This window comes from Camellia sinensis, chromosome 3, assembly GCF_055761805.1.
Source record: "Camellia sinensis isolate YWXY chromosome 3, ASM5576180v1, whole genome shotgun sequence".
NCBI lineage: Eukaryota > Viridiplantae > Streptophyta > Magnoliopsida > Ericales > Theaceae > Camellia > Camellia sinensis.
Genome location: NC_138963.1, coordinates 126,429,455 through 126,445,391, shown reverse-complemented (window position 1 = coordinate 126,445,391; position 15,937 = coordinate 126,429,455). Strand labels below are relative to the sequence as shown.

At 35.4% G+C, this 15,937-nt stretch overlaps 1 protein-coding gene across 50 annotated transcripts in view; it reads right to left on the bottom strand.

Moving 5' to 3' along the window:
• LOC114298625 (peptide deformylase 1B, chloroplastic) overlaps positions 1–13,441 on the bottom strand; it is a 34,081-nt gene extending 20,640 nt beyond the window's left edge. For 2 of the 50 annotated variants that reach the window (XM_082920743.1, XM_082920732.1), the window contains exons 1-11: positions 13,121–13,441; positions 12,233–12,288; positions 8,199–8,328; positions 7,519–7,555; positions 7,013–7,427; positions 6,794–6,911; positions 5,704–5,828; positions 4,814–4,952; positions 4,145–4,253; positions 3,583–3,624; positions 3,316–3,392 (exon numbers count right to left, since the gene is read on the bottom strand). In XM_082920743.1, coding sequence (XP_082776869.1) covers positions 4,223–4,253; positions 4,814–4,952; positions 5,704–5,788 — 255 coding nt within the window. In that variant the 5' untranslated portion in view covers positions 5,789–5,828; positions 6,794–6,911; positions 7,013–7,427; ... (2 more) ...; positions 12,233–12,288; positions 13,121–13,441 and the 3' untranslated portion in view covers positions 3,316–3,392; positions 3,583–3,624; positions 4,145–4,222. Of the gene's footprint in view, positions 1–3,063; positions 3,393–3,582; positions 3,625–4,144; positions 4,254–4,813; positions 4,953–5,384; positions 5,829–6,793; positions 6,912–7,012; positions 7,556–8,198; positions 8,329–12,232 lie in introns of those variants that run through there. The other 48 variants (XM_082920739.1, XM_082920742.1, XM_082920746.1 and 45 more) reach the window with 47 other exon arrangements.
• Between the last annotated feature and the right edge of the window lie 2,496 nt (positions 13,442–15,937).

The following is a 15,937-nucleotide window of genomic DNA, read 5'->3' as shown; positions in this document are numbered from 1 at the left end:
ATCATCTAATGCTTTGAATGTTGTTGTAAATGAGGCTGGGCAGGGAGACAACGGGTATGCTTTTGTTTAGCTCTGTTAATGTATATTGCACTTTTACTTGACTAGAGTTTGGCCTATCCTTTTTAAACTTAACTTCTTGCATTGGTGAGCAATTGTTGAATTGATTATCATTTGCACTTTTTCTTGGTACTTTGAATAATTTTTAATTCTATACCTTTTGTGTTATTCTTTTCAGAGTTGGGGTTATGCACCAGTTCTCATGTTTTCTATCATTGTGATGAGAGACTCATCGGACCAACAATGAATTTGGTAACAAATTTGAACTCGACTGGTACCTTGTACGGGGTGAACACTACCATTGTAGATTTTGGCTTTGTCAGGAAAGAAGAAGAAAAAGAAGAAACCCCGGTTGCCTTTGAATGGTATATTTGTTGTTTTGTTGTATATCCCTTGAGACATCTCTCAGAGTTAGTTTGTTGGGATTTGGGGAATATATATATCTGTCTCAGTTAATTAGCTTTGTTAGCCTTCATGATGCTGACATCATTCTGTTTCACACTTTGGATGCATTTCAGCTGCGGAGATGCAGTGGAAAATGTCTCAAGACCTTGCTGTTGAGAACTATATGATGCCTAGGCCCTGCTGCTTATAATCTGCATTTTTTACACCTTCAAAATATTTTGTAAATGACATTTGATGTAGAATTTTTTGTACAGAGGACATCTTTTTTGTATGATTTTGTGTTTGTATGGAATTATTATTTTGGGTTGGATTGTATTTGATTTGTATAGAATTTGATGTTAAAAGATCAAATTTTTGTACTGTTGAAACGAAATAGAAATAGATATATGTATTATTTTGTTTAAATACAGGGTGCAGGTTGCACAAAATAAATACAGGTTGTGAATAAATTAATTATAATAAAAAAAACACTAAATAAAGTTTTTGGAAATTAAATGTTTAGTAGTGAAAAAAAAAAAGGTGAATTTATTAGTGACTAACCAATTGGTAGCTAAAAAGGAAATCAATATTTTTAGTGACTAAATATTTGATAGCCATAAAGAATCCAAAGATTTTTGGTGACTAAAAATTTAGTAGATAAAAATAAATGAAGACTTTCGGCTACCAAATGGTTAGTAGCCAAAAGTTTAATAAAATGAAAAATAATATTTTTGGCGACTAAATTCTTTAGTCTCTAAATGTAGTAATGTTGTGACTAAAACTTATTCCCGACAAAAAGTTTTAGTCGCTGAAAATTTAATTTATTTTATTTGAACACTTTTGGCGACTAAATATTTAGTCGCCAAAATATACCCTTTCCCGACTACTCAGATTTTGGTAGCCGAATGTTCACTTTTGGCGACTAATATTTTAGTCGCCAAAATATAACCTTTGCCTACTAACCAGAGTTTAGTAGCCAAAATGTTCACTTTCAGCGACCAAAAATAGTTTAGTCGCCAATACTATCGCCGACAGGGTTTAGGCGACTAGTTTGGCGACAAAATATTTTAGTCGCTAATTGTTTCGGCGACCAAAAATGGGGCTTTTGGCGACCAATATTTTGGTCGCCAAAAGTGGCATTTCCTGTAGTGAAATGAACAGCAAAGAGACCAAATTCAGACTGATTTTCGGATTGGAAAACATGCTGGACAGTGCTGATATATATAGAGCCGAACAGGTGCAGAATTTTGAACTGAACAGATGGGTATTTGAATTGAACGAGTGCTGTTTGAATTCAAACAGATTTGCAAACTGTTTCAACAGATAAACTACTGGACAGTTATACTCGGAACTGCTGGGCAGTTTCTGGAAGTTAAATAACTGAAAACCAGTTTAAATTTGTTGAGGAATTTCGGACAGAAGTTGTCTTTTGAATTAAATTCTCACAATATTATTTTGAAAAAATTCAAATGAATTTTGTCCAACTCGGCCGGTCGGACGGCGGCGGCGCGCGCGCGTAGTGGTTTAGGGTAAGGTTCACTTTGTCCATAACTCCCCCCTTTTACAAACTTGGGGTGCCTCTTGAGGCCCAACCCAAGTATTGTAGGCTAGAGCTTATAAACTCAACAAAACTCTGTTCAAGTTTCAATGTGAAACAAGCCTCACAAGGAAACCCACATTCAAAACTTCAATGTTCAATTCTACGAACCCGAAAACGACGTCATGTTCCCATTCACTCATAAATGGTTTTGATGAACCGTCTTCACCATGTGACTTGCCACGCGGCAAGGAACACTTTACCTCTTCGGACCCGTCCCAAAAGACATTCGGGGCCCACTCAATTTTGGACTCAAAGTTAGCCCAAAATATGCCTATATTAACCATTTTTCCAACAGGTATTTCATGTTCCTTTTCTCAATTTCAATGATATATATATATATATATTTTTTTTTTTATAAGTAATTTCAATGATACATATTCTTACTTGTTGGTTTGTCCTTACCAAGAGATTCTAATTAACAAAAATTTGAAACCAATGCAATAGACTAAAAAGCCTTCAAGGTTGGAAAAGAAAAAGAAGTGGGAATTGAATCTAAAGAAGAATTAAACAATCAAACCCAAGAAAGAACAGGTTTTTACTGATACACTTATGTTCGTACTTCTTCTCAAATTCACCAGTGAGATGCCTCTTCACAATAGTTGTTTTCCCTGGATCATTCAAACATATGCAGCAACAAGAACCAAAATTCATCAAGCAACCTACTGTTCAACTTCGTGCAAGTGAAATAGTTCAAATCAAACCTTTCTTTGAAAAACTAAGGATGTGTTTGGCTCCAATATTGAAAACTATTTTCTGCTGAGTCAGACTTCTTGGCATGCAATTGCATTTTATTTAACAAACCAGTGACCTGAAGGCAGGAACAGGTCATGTGAATACATTATTTGTTTTCTAGCCAAACTGCATTTCATTGGGGTGTTGTCATGGAACATAAATAGAAGCTAAAAGTTTTTTCATTGGCAGTATAGAAACTAGAAGTTTCTAAATGGGATATAATAAACCTTAAATAATAATTAACACAACAAAACATACAACAAAGCAATAAATAACAGACTGGTCGAGTATTAAAACAAAGCATTAAGAATCCACATCTCAAGTATCAATTTGATACACAAAAATCAAAGAAATAGAAGCAATCAAACTAAAAAGGGAACTGCTTCAGCCCCAGTATATCTGTAATGACATGTCAGTCCTCCAATAAATGGAAAAGTTAAAGCTTCTAAATGAATCAAGTAGGAAAGTATAAAATATAATAATGAGTAGAAAATGTAGTGCCTCATTAAGGTGAAACAAGTGTAATCAAGAAACCAAAATACCTGTTGCGATCATACAAAACAGGATACACTTGTGAATTCTCAATTATGTGCAGGAACTTCTTCAGTTTCAAATCTGACTGCCAAATATAGATGGTATGTGTCAAGGTAATGTGACAATGTCTTCAAGATCTATTATAAAACTAAACACATAAATGCTATCAAAGATCATTATAAGAATCCTGCACAATACCACATTATCACAATTTAAAGATAAAAGTCGTAGGCTCATCATTTCAAATCACAGAAGAATCATAAATTCGGACTCACTTTGTAAAACTCCATCAGCTCATCGACCCTGAAGTTTTTCACCTGTATAAAAATCAAAAGCATAACTCAATTTTAACATTATTATTTAAGCAGCTTCGAACTATTTACTGAGAAAAATATATTAAAAGAACAGTAATGCTTAACAACAAAGAAAGGAGAAAAGAACATTATTATTTAAGCAGCTTCGAACAATTTTAACATTATTATTACAAATTTGTATATATGAGGAAAGAATAGTAATGCCCACATGGGTAAACTTTGTCTCAATAAGTTCAAACCACATAACAACACAAAAGAAAGGCTAACAACAAAGAAAGGAGCACCAACTTAAAAGTGATCTCACGAACACAATTTCGACTTCAAAGCGAAACCATGTCGTCCAATTCCACACTTTCCACACACCCCAAATTTTACAAAAAGAAAATTATGGTCACTTTTTAAATGATCTCATTACTCCTACATCTCATCTTAACCACTATACCTCTGCGATGATCAACACTGATCTATGAGATTGGCCTGTTTCCATTTTCACATAATTAAAAGGCTAATGAAGCAGTCTCACCCCAAGGTGGTGGAGCAAATAAGCCTCTAATCTCTTCTGCATTCAAACGAGGAACAAGTTCCATCAATAGGTGATCATTTAACCATCTGTGTAATCTTCGATTGCTAACCTGAAACAAGTAAAATGAGTTAATAGCAATAAGGATCAGGTTGGACTAAACCACAAGCTTTTTCTCTCAATAGCTAAATGCAAACAGATTGTGAATAAATATTTAAAATTATGAAACAAGTATTGTTCACACTCCTGTAAATAATAGAATTGCTTATAAGTGTGTAACATATACAATGCCTGTTTAAATGTGTACGTAAGTTGTACACCAATGGCACCTTTTGGTGGATTACAATATCTATCAACTTGTTGGCATTTCTTGCTTAGCCTTAAAATTATCTGAAGCTAAGTATAAAGGGAAATTAAGTTTGGAAGTTTCAAAAGCAACACAAATGATTACTTTTGGCAAAAAGTGCCTGATCAATTTAGATTAGTACTCAGAAGTATGCCACAACCTAATAGGTCAGTGATGTAAACTATAATACTATACAACAGAAGTTCATATTAAAATTCAAGTTTCAAAATATCTTCAGGGTACGAGAAACTCCAACTCAAATGCTCTTGACCAACAATAGAGAAATCCGTACTGTCAGTATCAAATACATAGTTAAGAAATCTTACTTGTACATTACATCGAACATCTCATCAACTAATTTCTTCAAATTATCATCAAATGTATCAATTCGCCTATTCTTGGTTCTTAGTATAGGGTCTGGGTATTCCACAATTTTGAGAGGTGCCTCAAAGCTCAGATCAGCAGCTACAAATAAAAAGAACAAAAAAAAGTAACAAATGGATCAGAACAAAAAAATAAATTATCACCACGGAATTAGAGGTCTACTATTTTCATTCAAAAATTATTATTAACCTCCTTTTGGTTGCCAATAAGGAAAAAAAAAAGAAGTCCATCTTTCTATTTCTTGGCAGCAAACAATTTATTTCATGTTTCTTCAATTTTTTTTCCCCAGGACATTTAGTCCTTTCGAATTTTTTCGGAAACCCAACAGGGCATTAAACCCCAATCCTATATGCACAATTACTAATGATAAATTGCATTGCAGCTATAAAAAAACATAAATTTTGTAAATATTTAGATTTCAAGTGATTCGATTGAGTGTTAATCAGTGAATACAAGTTTAGAACACGCATTACAAAAACAGAAACAAAGAGGGGACGAATTGGAGTTGCTTACGTGAAGCTACTTCGTCTTCTTTGACAGAGAAGCCTCGCTTGGCCTGAGCATGGACCTCCATTAGAGGAGGTCTGAGGCGGTTGGGGGTGGATATGAGGCGGCGGAGATTAGAAGGAAGAAGAGTAGGGCGGCGGCTACACTAGTCTCCCTTTCGAACCCTCTCTCTTCTCCCCTCTCTTCTAGGTTATCGATTTACAGCTTTCTATCTTCTTTTCAGAACCCAAATAGAAGCCAAAAGAGGTGGCTTTTGTTCAGGTCCCTACTTTCAAATTTTGTAAAATTGACAACAAAGTTGAACTGTCAAAGTGGGAAGGTCTACCTGGCAACAGAGAAAAAGACAGCACCCTGCCCACAATCACAAGCTTTGCTATAGTTATTAAGAGCCAGTGTAGTTTCCACCACATCCTGAGTCTCAATAAAGTCAAGCCTATGTTGCATTATTTCCTGCAACAAAGATTTCAAACAAAAAAATATAATAATTTTACAACAATGATTTAGACCACTAAAAAATACATCACTAATAGCACTAATACATTAGAAATGACAAAAAAAAATAATAAAAAAATAAAAACAAGGCATAGAAAGTGGGCGGGGCCCACTGCCATTAGTGCTCCCTTTAGTGATCTCCTTTTAGTGTTCCGAAGCATTTTTCATAATTTTAAGGCAAAAACAAACTTCTGTTTCTTTCTGGTTAAAACTAGAGTGATTCTGTAAATTCCGGTGGACGAAATTCCCATAAAATACAGGATTTATTAATTCCCATTACTTATTTATCTTATACATTGATATAACGTTTCCATCACTTTGCTTTAACAAATATTTTGCAGAATAGAACCTTAATGAGTGACAAGAAAAAGAATTGTTTTCTGTATATGAGAAGATAAGACAGACAGTAAATTGTCACCTTCAAAATACCCTTTTCATTCCAACTATTGACTATTCCATCCATATACGAGTAACTGACAAAAAAACACCCTATCCCATCTGGAACAATAGACACCATCTCCAGCAAACATAAAGTTTTATTTATTTATTGATCCACTTGAGCTGCTCACTTTAATCTTTGTTTCATACCCTTCAATCTCAGTGACACCAAACATATTCAGACTACAATTCTTGATTCATGGTTTACAAATATGCTGTTATATAGTAATATTGCACATAGTGGCCGAAATTCACTCACTTTTATAACCCCCCCCCCAAAAAAAAAGCACAAAGAAGAGTACTGAACACATAAATTGGCAGAGTAATGAACACATAATGAACACGTAAAAACACACACACACACACACACACACACACAAAAGGCACAAAAAAGCACACGTAAATTTTGGATCAATAATAAACATTACATCAAAAGAGATCAATTGGAGAGAAGAAAACAAAAGGGGAAGAAGAAGAAAGAATACATCACCAAGGAGAACAAGGCAGAGAGATCTTGAAAAAGTTACGTTGTTTATTGAAGGATATTAATTCCACTATTTGCTTGATATTCATATTGTATCCAGAAAAAGTGCCCCTAAAAACCTTATGATCATTAAAATCAATCACATCAGTTGTGCAGATAGTTGGTCAAAGTACACATAGAAGCTATGCTATCTCAAAGAAGACTCTCAAAAACAACTTACTTGGGGTAGGGCATCTCTCCTCCTGCCAGCTGCATTCATCAATCGGGCAATTTCAGCACGATCAAAACAATTCCTACTACAGGGTCTGGCAGCAGAACACCATAAGAGATCAGCAAGAGGAACTTCTCCCTCCCTTCTTATGTATTGCCCTTCCGGGTTAAGTAAGATAACAACATGATTTTTCGTTGGTATCTTCCTTGAAATTCTTGCTGGTAGCCCAGTCCCCCTTGACCCATATGTAACATGGCTTGCACCAGTAACCACTACTAGCATACCAGTGGCTCCTCCATTTGACATCGCTCACAAGATGACCTGGGACATTGTGTATTCCTCCACTACTCTTGCTTGTGCAGATAGATATGAACTTGGCCCAAAAGAAGCAGACTGGTTAGGAAAGTTAATATCAGCCGATGATCTACACGAGATAGAAGTAAAGCCTAAAATGAATCCTGAACCAGCTGGAGGAGCATAAATTTTACAGTCAGCTTTAGAAAGACCACGAATACCTTCAGCTTGAACAGTCCTCGAGACCTAGGCAAATAGCTATATCATGATTAGGATGAAATTCTCTATATGTACTACAAAGACTCTTCTGCAAGTTGACTAATTAATAGAAGAAAAATTCAGAATATATGGTAACTCTTCAACTATAAAAAAAAAAAAAGAAAAAGAAGTTTACTCCTTTTTGTTAGATAGAGATTTATCTTAATAGTAAATTATAAAATCCTCATAAAAATCTACCAAATCAAAATATATATAAAAATAGCAAAACTGCAGAAGTTTACACGAATAAATTATTTAACTTCGTTATATAAATGTGATAACTTTTCTTAGAAAATATTTCACTGGATAACAGCATTATTAGTTATGACAAGGTGCAACTGTTATGGTTACCAGAACATTTCGTCAATAAAAATGTTTTAGCATAAATGATAGAAAAGGTAGCATGTTACTTGTGATTGTTATCTCCAACTTAACATTGACATTAAAGATGCATACTTGTAAGTTGATATAGAGGTCAGACTTGAATATTTGATATATCAATTCAAGCTCTCTTATTCCATCTAGTTCAGGCCGCATGCTTTATTTCTTTGTTCTATATCTATTATCCACTAGTGCTAATTCTAACCATAAAGATACATAGCAATATATCAAACACATAGCTTCAAAGGAAATGCATAATCACCTCAAGTAGAGTGCCACAAGCAACAATTCTAACTCCATTATCACGACAGTAAGTGAAGAGTGGTTCATATTCCTGCCAGCGTTGAGGTGGCCAATGTGATGCAATAGACTTTAGGGTTTCTCCATCAATTCTGCAATCAAGTAAACAAGGCTTTACCATAAGTGGCACAAAAATTAGAGATAATGCACTATCATAAGAAGCCTGCTTTATCCAAATCTTATACAAGAATATCTGCAACAAACTATGCATCTTAAAAAACAGAGCAACTCTCTCTACTGATTGGTTCCATAATCCACAGCAGAATGACTGATTAGACCTATTGGAAATCTGAAACATTTCCACCCTAAAGCGTTGAAAATTCTGAGGCTTGCAGATAAGTTAAACCCAATTGGGTGGTAGACAGTGTGACGGTAAGAAAATGCTAGCTTGAAAACCTCAAAGGAAGCATGGATATGTTAAGAACCTAAGGAATTTAAAAACAATCTCAAAAACTCAAATAAAATTCTAATATACTCCAGTACATACTAATTAGAAGGATGCTCAATTGTTTCTTTCAAATTATGTACTCTTAATCCTTCCTCACATGCATGGGCTTGAAAAGATTTTAAAATAGTGAATCAAACTATAATAGCAATCCCTCGTTGAAATAAACACAAGCCAACGATTAAGGACATGTAGACCCTATGGAATAAACACTCATTTTCTATGCAAAGTGGCCTCGCTGCCAATTTTTGGGTACCAAATGGAATGGCATGCAAAGATTGTGATCATTCGCTGAGTGTCAAGTTAAACTTGAACTAGTCCAGGATAGTGTTATAGGATTCAGGACCAAATAATGAAAAATGTCTTCAGAAAATCCAATGTGCCCCATTCTAAAAGTACTTCATATGAAATGCATTGGTACAACCACATAAAGATTATATTTACATAAATTATCAATTAAACGATGTCTCCAACTAATTAGAATTGGCTCCAAATGCATTGTACATTAATTCAAATTGGGTATAACAGAAGTTTTCTACAGGAATTTCAACACATTTAAGTCAAAGAAGCGTATCATCTTGACACTTCACCTATTTGGATTTAGACTTGTCCCTCTTAACATGGCATTACAAACTTCATTCCTTATGGAAAACAAGTTAATGTCAAACTAAAACTAGGTGTCATGACCCGAACCCGCCCCTATGGGTTAAGGACATAACCGGCCAGTAATCAAATGATTACCTATGGCCTCAAACCATTCCAAATATAACTCATCAGAGTAAAGGGGCTAAACGGAAGCAATTTCAAACTTTTGTCTATAGCGTTGTGCTTATATGGCACGTCATAATAATCCATACATATACATGTTAATAACTCACATCAAAATATGTACTAACTCAAAGTTCTGTACATACAGGATCATTCAAATCTAGGTCAGCCAATCAAAACTATATACAACGTGTCCAAAGTCCTCGCCAACATGACAAAATAAAACAAGATAGCAAAAGGGTGAAGACGAGTCTCGTGCGTGAGACATAAGGGCTGACTCTTCAAAACCTTGGTTGCTCCACACAAACTTCACTGAGACTGGGTTTGGTCCTCCCTTGGGCCCAATTCGTATTTCTATCTAGCATATATATAAATATAGATCAAGTGACTGCGGCTCCAAACACATCATACGGCCTCGGGCCCAATTCATTAGTGTCATACGGCCCCTGGCCCATTCATTCACATCATTCATGTCATACAGCCTTTGGCCCATTCATTCGTATCACTCATGTCAAACTGGCATTTGGCCCATTCATTCTTTCATTCATATCAGACTGGCCTCTGGCCCATTCATTCTTTCGTTCATGTCAAACTGGCCTCCGGCCCATTCATTCTTTCGTTCATGTCAAACTGGCCTCCGACTCATTCATTCTATCTTTCATGTCAGACTGGCCTCTGACCCATTCATTCTTTCATTCATGTCAAACTGGCCTTCGGCCCATTCATTATTTCGTTCATGTTAGACTGGTCTTTGGCCCATTCATTCTATCTTTCATATCAGACTGGTCTCTGGCCCATTCATTCTTTCATTCGTGTCAAACTGGCCTTCGGCCTATACATTTGGCACATCAAACATTTGTCCACCATTCAAATTAATGAACTTATAAGACTTACATAGGAGTAAGCAATTGGACAAATAACATACTTCAGATATCTTTATGAAGATATTACTCACAGTGATCGGCTGGATGATTTGACCTGGAGCTCGACCCTACACATTCCATGAATACAATGGGTCACAAACAATTCAATCCGTTCTTAATTCACACATTCCTCTTTAGGCTTCTTTCTTATTCTTTTAATTCATTCATAATGCTCAATGCATGCCTAAGAGTACTTAGAAGTGAAAGAGAACGGAAAACGAGACACATAACACATTTACAAAATTTCAGAAACAGGGGTTCCTGCTCGAGCGTGGACTTGCCCGCTCGAGCGGACCCATTAAGTCTGCAAAAGTACTGGTTGCCTCGTTTTTACGCTCGAGCGTGAACTCGGACGCTCGAGCTTGAATCTCCCCGCTCGAGTAGACATCAATGTCTGCAAAATATTCTGGGAGCTCATATTTTACGCTCGAGCGGCGGTTCCCCCGCTCGAGCGGACGTCAAGAATTCTGGGTTTTTCAGAACTTGTTCTTGAGCTCAAACTCGACCTCCAAAGGTTCAAAACTCATAATTTTGGTTCCAAAACATGCAAATACATTATATATCATGAGTATACAAGCAAGATGAGGTCAATTGCTCAAAATCATGGTCACATTCTCAAATCATTCAACACTTCTTTTGTATAATTCAAACTCATGGCTTCAAATCTCATGTAAGCTCCATATTTCCAACAACCAAACATGCATTTAGATTTTTGACCTCAATTCCCTTTCAAATAGCACCAATGACGCTCATAGTCATGAAAATCAACAAAACTATATTTGCATGTATGTTTCAATGCTCATATTCCCACATTCAACTTAATACATGCTTGATTATGCCAAATCATGGTAATTCTATGCATGCATGTACACATTAGCTTCAATTTCATCACTTATAACACAATTCTTGTTCCTGATCATCAATTAACTTTGAATTCACAAAATTATAACATTAAACTCATGAATTCCTAACCAATTACTCACCTAGAAGCTCAATCTTCCCAATTTATGATCAAATCTTGAGTTGGTCTTCAATTTATTCAAGCTTCTTGAGCAATTCATCAACTTGAGCTCTCTCTCTCTCTCTCTCTCTCTAACCGATCCTCACTCCCTCTCTTTAGAGTGATTCTCAGCTTTGAGCTCAAACAAATGAAATAAAAGTGTAGTAGAGTCCCTTATACAAGCCCTCTCTCAACACATTTCATTAATATTTAAATAATTGAGCACTAACCCATTAATTTAATCTAATTAATTTGATCCGAATCAATTTTTAATTAAATGTCACCGTAGGTTCTAAAAATTATGTCAATCACAATGGCGCAGTCAATTTCAATTTCTGTAGTCAATAAAGCCTTCAATTTAAATTCCAAAGCAGATAATCAAACAGATATTCCTACGGTGAACAGATAGAAATTCAAAACCACATATTTTCACATAAATGACACACAAAATCATATCAAACACATAATCACATTTATAATAAGGACCAATTAGCATAATACGGAACATGGTTATCACACTAGGAGTATTACATAAACATGTTTCCCACTTTAAATTCTAGCTTTCTTAAAAGATGCGCAATTAAGGAAACACTTAGGCTGTGTTTGGTTCATAGATTTGGGTAGAAATTTGAACTTTTTTTTTCTCTTTACATATTCTACTAATTGCTCTTTTTATTAGGCAATGGCATTGTCAAATGAGAAAAAAGAACAAACCAAATGAAATGAGTACTTATATTCTGTTCCATTTTGATTGCGATCAGAAAAATGATACAAAGAAGCAATATAGAAATTCAAGATCACAAAAGTCACTAAAAAATGAAAAAAATAGTTTGATATTATTGGCGATTAATTGATATTACCTTATGAAGATCCATTAGGCCCAATGGCCGTCAATCATCATTATCTAATCACACACCTAGAACAAAACAAAACAAAACAAAAAAACTAAAATCAAAATTTACAAATATTTTTTTTTACAAGGATTAATACCTATTTATTTTTTTTATTAAATAATGAAATCCCATTTTCTGATTTCCTGCATTTCTTATTCTACAAAACTAAAAGTGCCATTCTTCTTCTGCAAAAACTTGATAAGAGCGATTGGCGTGTTATGGCTCATTTTCTTGGACTCAAGTGCAGCACTCTCATCAGATTCCAACAGTAGTGAAGTAGGTGGGGATTCCATATCATCTGATATACCAGACAAGCCTCTTGACAGATATGGAGTATCTCCGGTGATGTCTATATACTTCTTCGGTTCAGGCACCACAGCTGATTTCGGAAGGACAATAGATGGATATAAAGAAAGCACATATGTGATTTCTACTTGAGATGCCAAAAACTATTCCATAGCCTCCTCATAGCTCCCATTCTCAAATAGATAGTGTGCGTATTTGTGGAAGTTACAAAATTTATCTGGCACTTGTTCATTATTATAAATGCACCAATAACTCAAGCAATATCCAACTTCTGATGAATTCTTCGCAACTCAGAGCTACATAGAATTGCATGAAATCAAATGGGCGAAGGATACAAAATCCACATGAAAAGAAATTCTCAGTGAGACATATTTACAAACAGGTATGGTGCATTCGATACGTCAAAAATCAAAAGCAGTTGCTCAATATCAAACACCATATTTAGATTCCAAAAACAAAATTCTTCATATTTAGCATGTAACTTTCCACTTTGATCTTAACTAACCAACATATAAAAATAAAAATTAAAAAAATCATCTTTCAGCTCACAATTCAACATAGTGAAGGTTGGAGATGGAGGCTTTTGGTCTAAGATCTGAGGGCAAAGCAAAGCAAAGCAGAAAATCAAAGAGTTTTGGGTGAAAAGTGAGCAGAACAGAAGTAGAACAAAGAAGCACAAAATGAAGATATAACATTAACAGAGTCGAAGATCTGAAACCCTTGAAAGAGAGGACAAAGATGCGAGATTTAACTGATGGGGAGAGAGAGATTTAACTAACGGGGAGAGGGAGAGTGACTGACGTCCCCTCTCTCTCTCTCCCTCCCTCCCTCGTTTCTATGCTCCTTTTGATAACCCTGTTCCTTTCGATTTTTTTTTTTTTTTTTTTTTTTTTTGTCATGTTATTCACAACAGAAATTACGTGTTGTGAAAATTAAAATATTTTTAACAGTTAGTATATGTGTGTCGTGAAAAGTTTACTTTTTAACGACTGAATTTTTGTGCGTCGTAAAATGTATAATATTTTTAACGGTTGACTTTTTGTGCGCCGTAAAATGTTCAATATTTTTAACGACTGATATACGCATGCCGTGTACAGTTGATGTATTAACGGCATAACATATGCACGTCGTAGAAAGTTTTATTATTTACGACTAATATTATAAGTTGTAAAAAAATTATCATTATTAGCATTCACGACCTACACAATAGATAGACCGTGGTTGGAAAAGTATTTACGACATGCAAAAAAAGTAAGTCGTAAAAGTGAGAAACTACGGCGTGCATTTATTGTATGTCGTTGATATAGTGCCGTAAGAAGTCAGTTTTGGTGGCCCTGTAAATGCCAAGTATGTAAATGAATACTTTTCCTAGTTTTGTTTACAAACAGTTTTGAGTCTTTGTTAATATTTCCCAACACTTAGTGTGAAGAAAGTTTTTCATGCTTAGTCAAATTTTATCTGTGTAAAGACTTAGTCATGATGAAGTTTTGTTCATAGCAAGAGTTTTGCTTATCTTTTCTTTAGAGGTTATGTAAAAGAAATGTAAAGAAAGCAATGAAATGAAACTCAGAAGTACTACCAAACATCCATACTTTTTTCATAAAAGTCAAACTTCCAGAACATGATTACAATGTTTGAAAAGAAGTTGTGACAAAGAAAAAGAAAAAAACCAAAGGAAAATTACACCATACTAGACCCTTCATCAAGGAGTCTGTCAAACCAACATCTTGGTGTAGTTGTGCAATAAGAGCAAAATCTTTTTTCTTGAACCGAGCCAGGTTTTGGCAATGTTGTTTCAAGGCGCCCTCATAATCTTGGATGGTCTCCTCCAAAGAAGCAATCATGGCTATGTTGGTGGCGTGCTCAATGAACCCATCAACCACCTAGTGCCTTTCCTTCATCCAAGACAAGTTCAGGCCACTACTCTCAAACCCGCTGAGGTTTGCCTCAGTACCTTCCACAAACTTGCTTGAAGTCGTTAGAACTTACTTGGCGGCAAGATCATTAACAAAACCACTGAAAGAATCCAACAATGTCGTTTGCAACATTGAGCCTAGAACATCAAAAACAGTGAAGGTGTTAGGATGCAGCGCTTGAATGCGGACGAGTATGAGGACAGCCTCAACTGAAACCCAACAGTTCAGAAGATCGTACATGTGATAATCCCTAACGTTCAGATCTGGGACAACAGTACTATCCATCCCTACAAAGAAGTCTTGTGACCTTCCAAGGTTAGCTGGCACTTCGAAAAAACGAGTGGGGTAATGGTCAGTAAGTTGCTCAAAAGTCATTGAGGCAATGAGATCAGAAGTACCTGCAATAGTAGTAGTAGTAGCGATCACCAAGTTAATAGCCACCTCTGCAAGATGGATCAAGCGCGGAGACTCTATTCTGGGAATAACCGTTGTGCCTTCATTTCCCTCAACAATTGGGTGGCAAAATTTATAGTTTGGCAAGCAAGAGGAGACTCAGTAGAGTGAGATGAATCCCCAAAAGCAACTTCTATATGAGGAGGCTTAACTTCAAGTGAAGCATTCACTGCATGCTCTTCCTTAGGGGTTTTGTGGACAAAATCTTTACCACCAACAAAAGAGTGGTCAGAATGAACCGAAAGGTCTGGAATGATAATGTAACAACCCCGACCTATGATTAACTATTAGACCATGATTAAGAATGCCTAATAAGTAACAAAAATGCTAGAGACCCCAAAAATTCTACCAAAAGTTCTACCAAATGTCTCACATAGGTGTGAGACCCACATGAGACCCACATTATGTGGGTCCCACACCCCATGTAAGACATTTGATAGAAATTTTAGTAGAATTTTTGAGGTCTCTAGCATTACTCAATAAGTAATTAAGAGGGAATTATTCATTAATTGCATGTGTTATATGTTATTTGCATTTATATCTGTTTATGGTAGGAATATCTGTTAGTACTTCTATTTCGGTAAGCGAATTGAAAGCCTCATTAGTATTTGATTACGAAATTGACTTGGTTTATGTGTTACTTAGGATTTTTAGAAAATTATGATATGTTTAATTGAAATTCGATTCGGAACGAAATAATTAGAACAAAATAATACAAATTAATTAACTTAAGCAAGAGTTAATTAAGTCTCTTAACCAAGCCTATATAAGGCTACTCTAATTGCTAGACTTTTCCATTACACTCTCATTTTCTCATCTTTGGGCCTAAACGGTGAGAGAGAGAGAGAGAGAGAGAGAGAGAGAGAAAGAGAGAGAGAGAAGGAAAAAAATTGAATTCAAGCTTGATTTAAAGGAGATTGAAGAGAATCCAAAAGAATTAAACTCCTACTTAAAGAATTTAAGCCTTAGGTAAGAATTCAACTCATATTTTGTACCC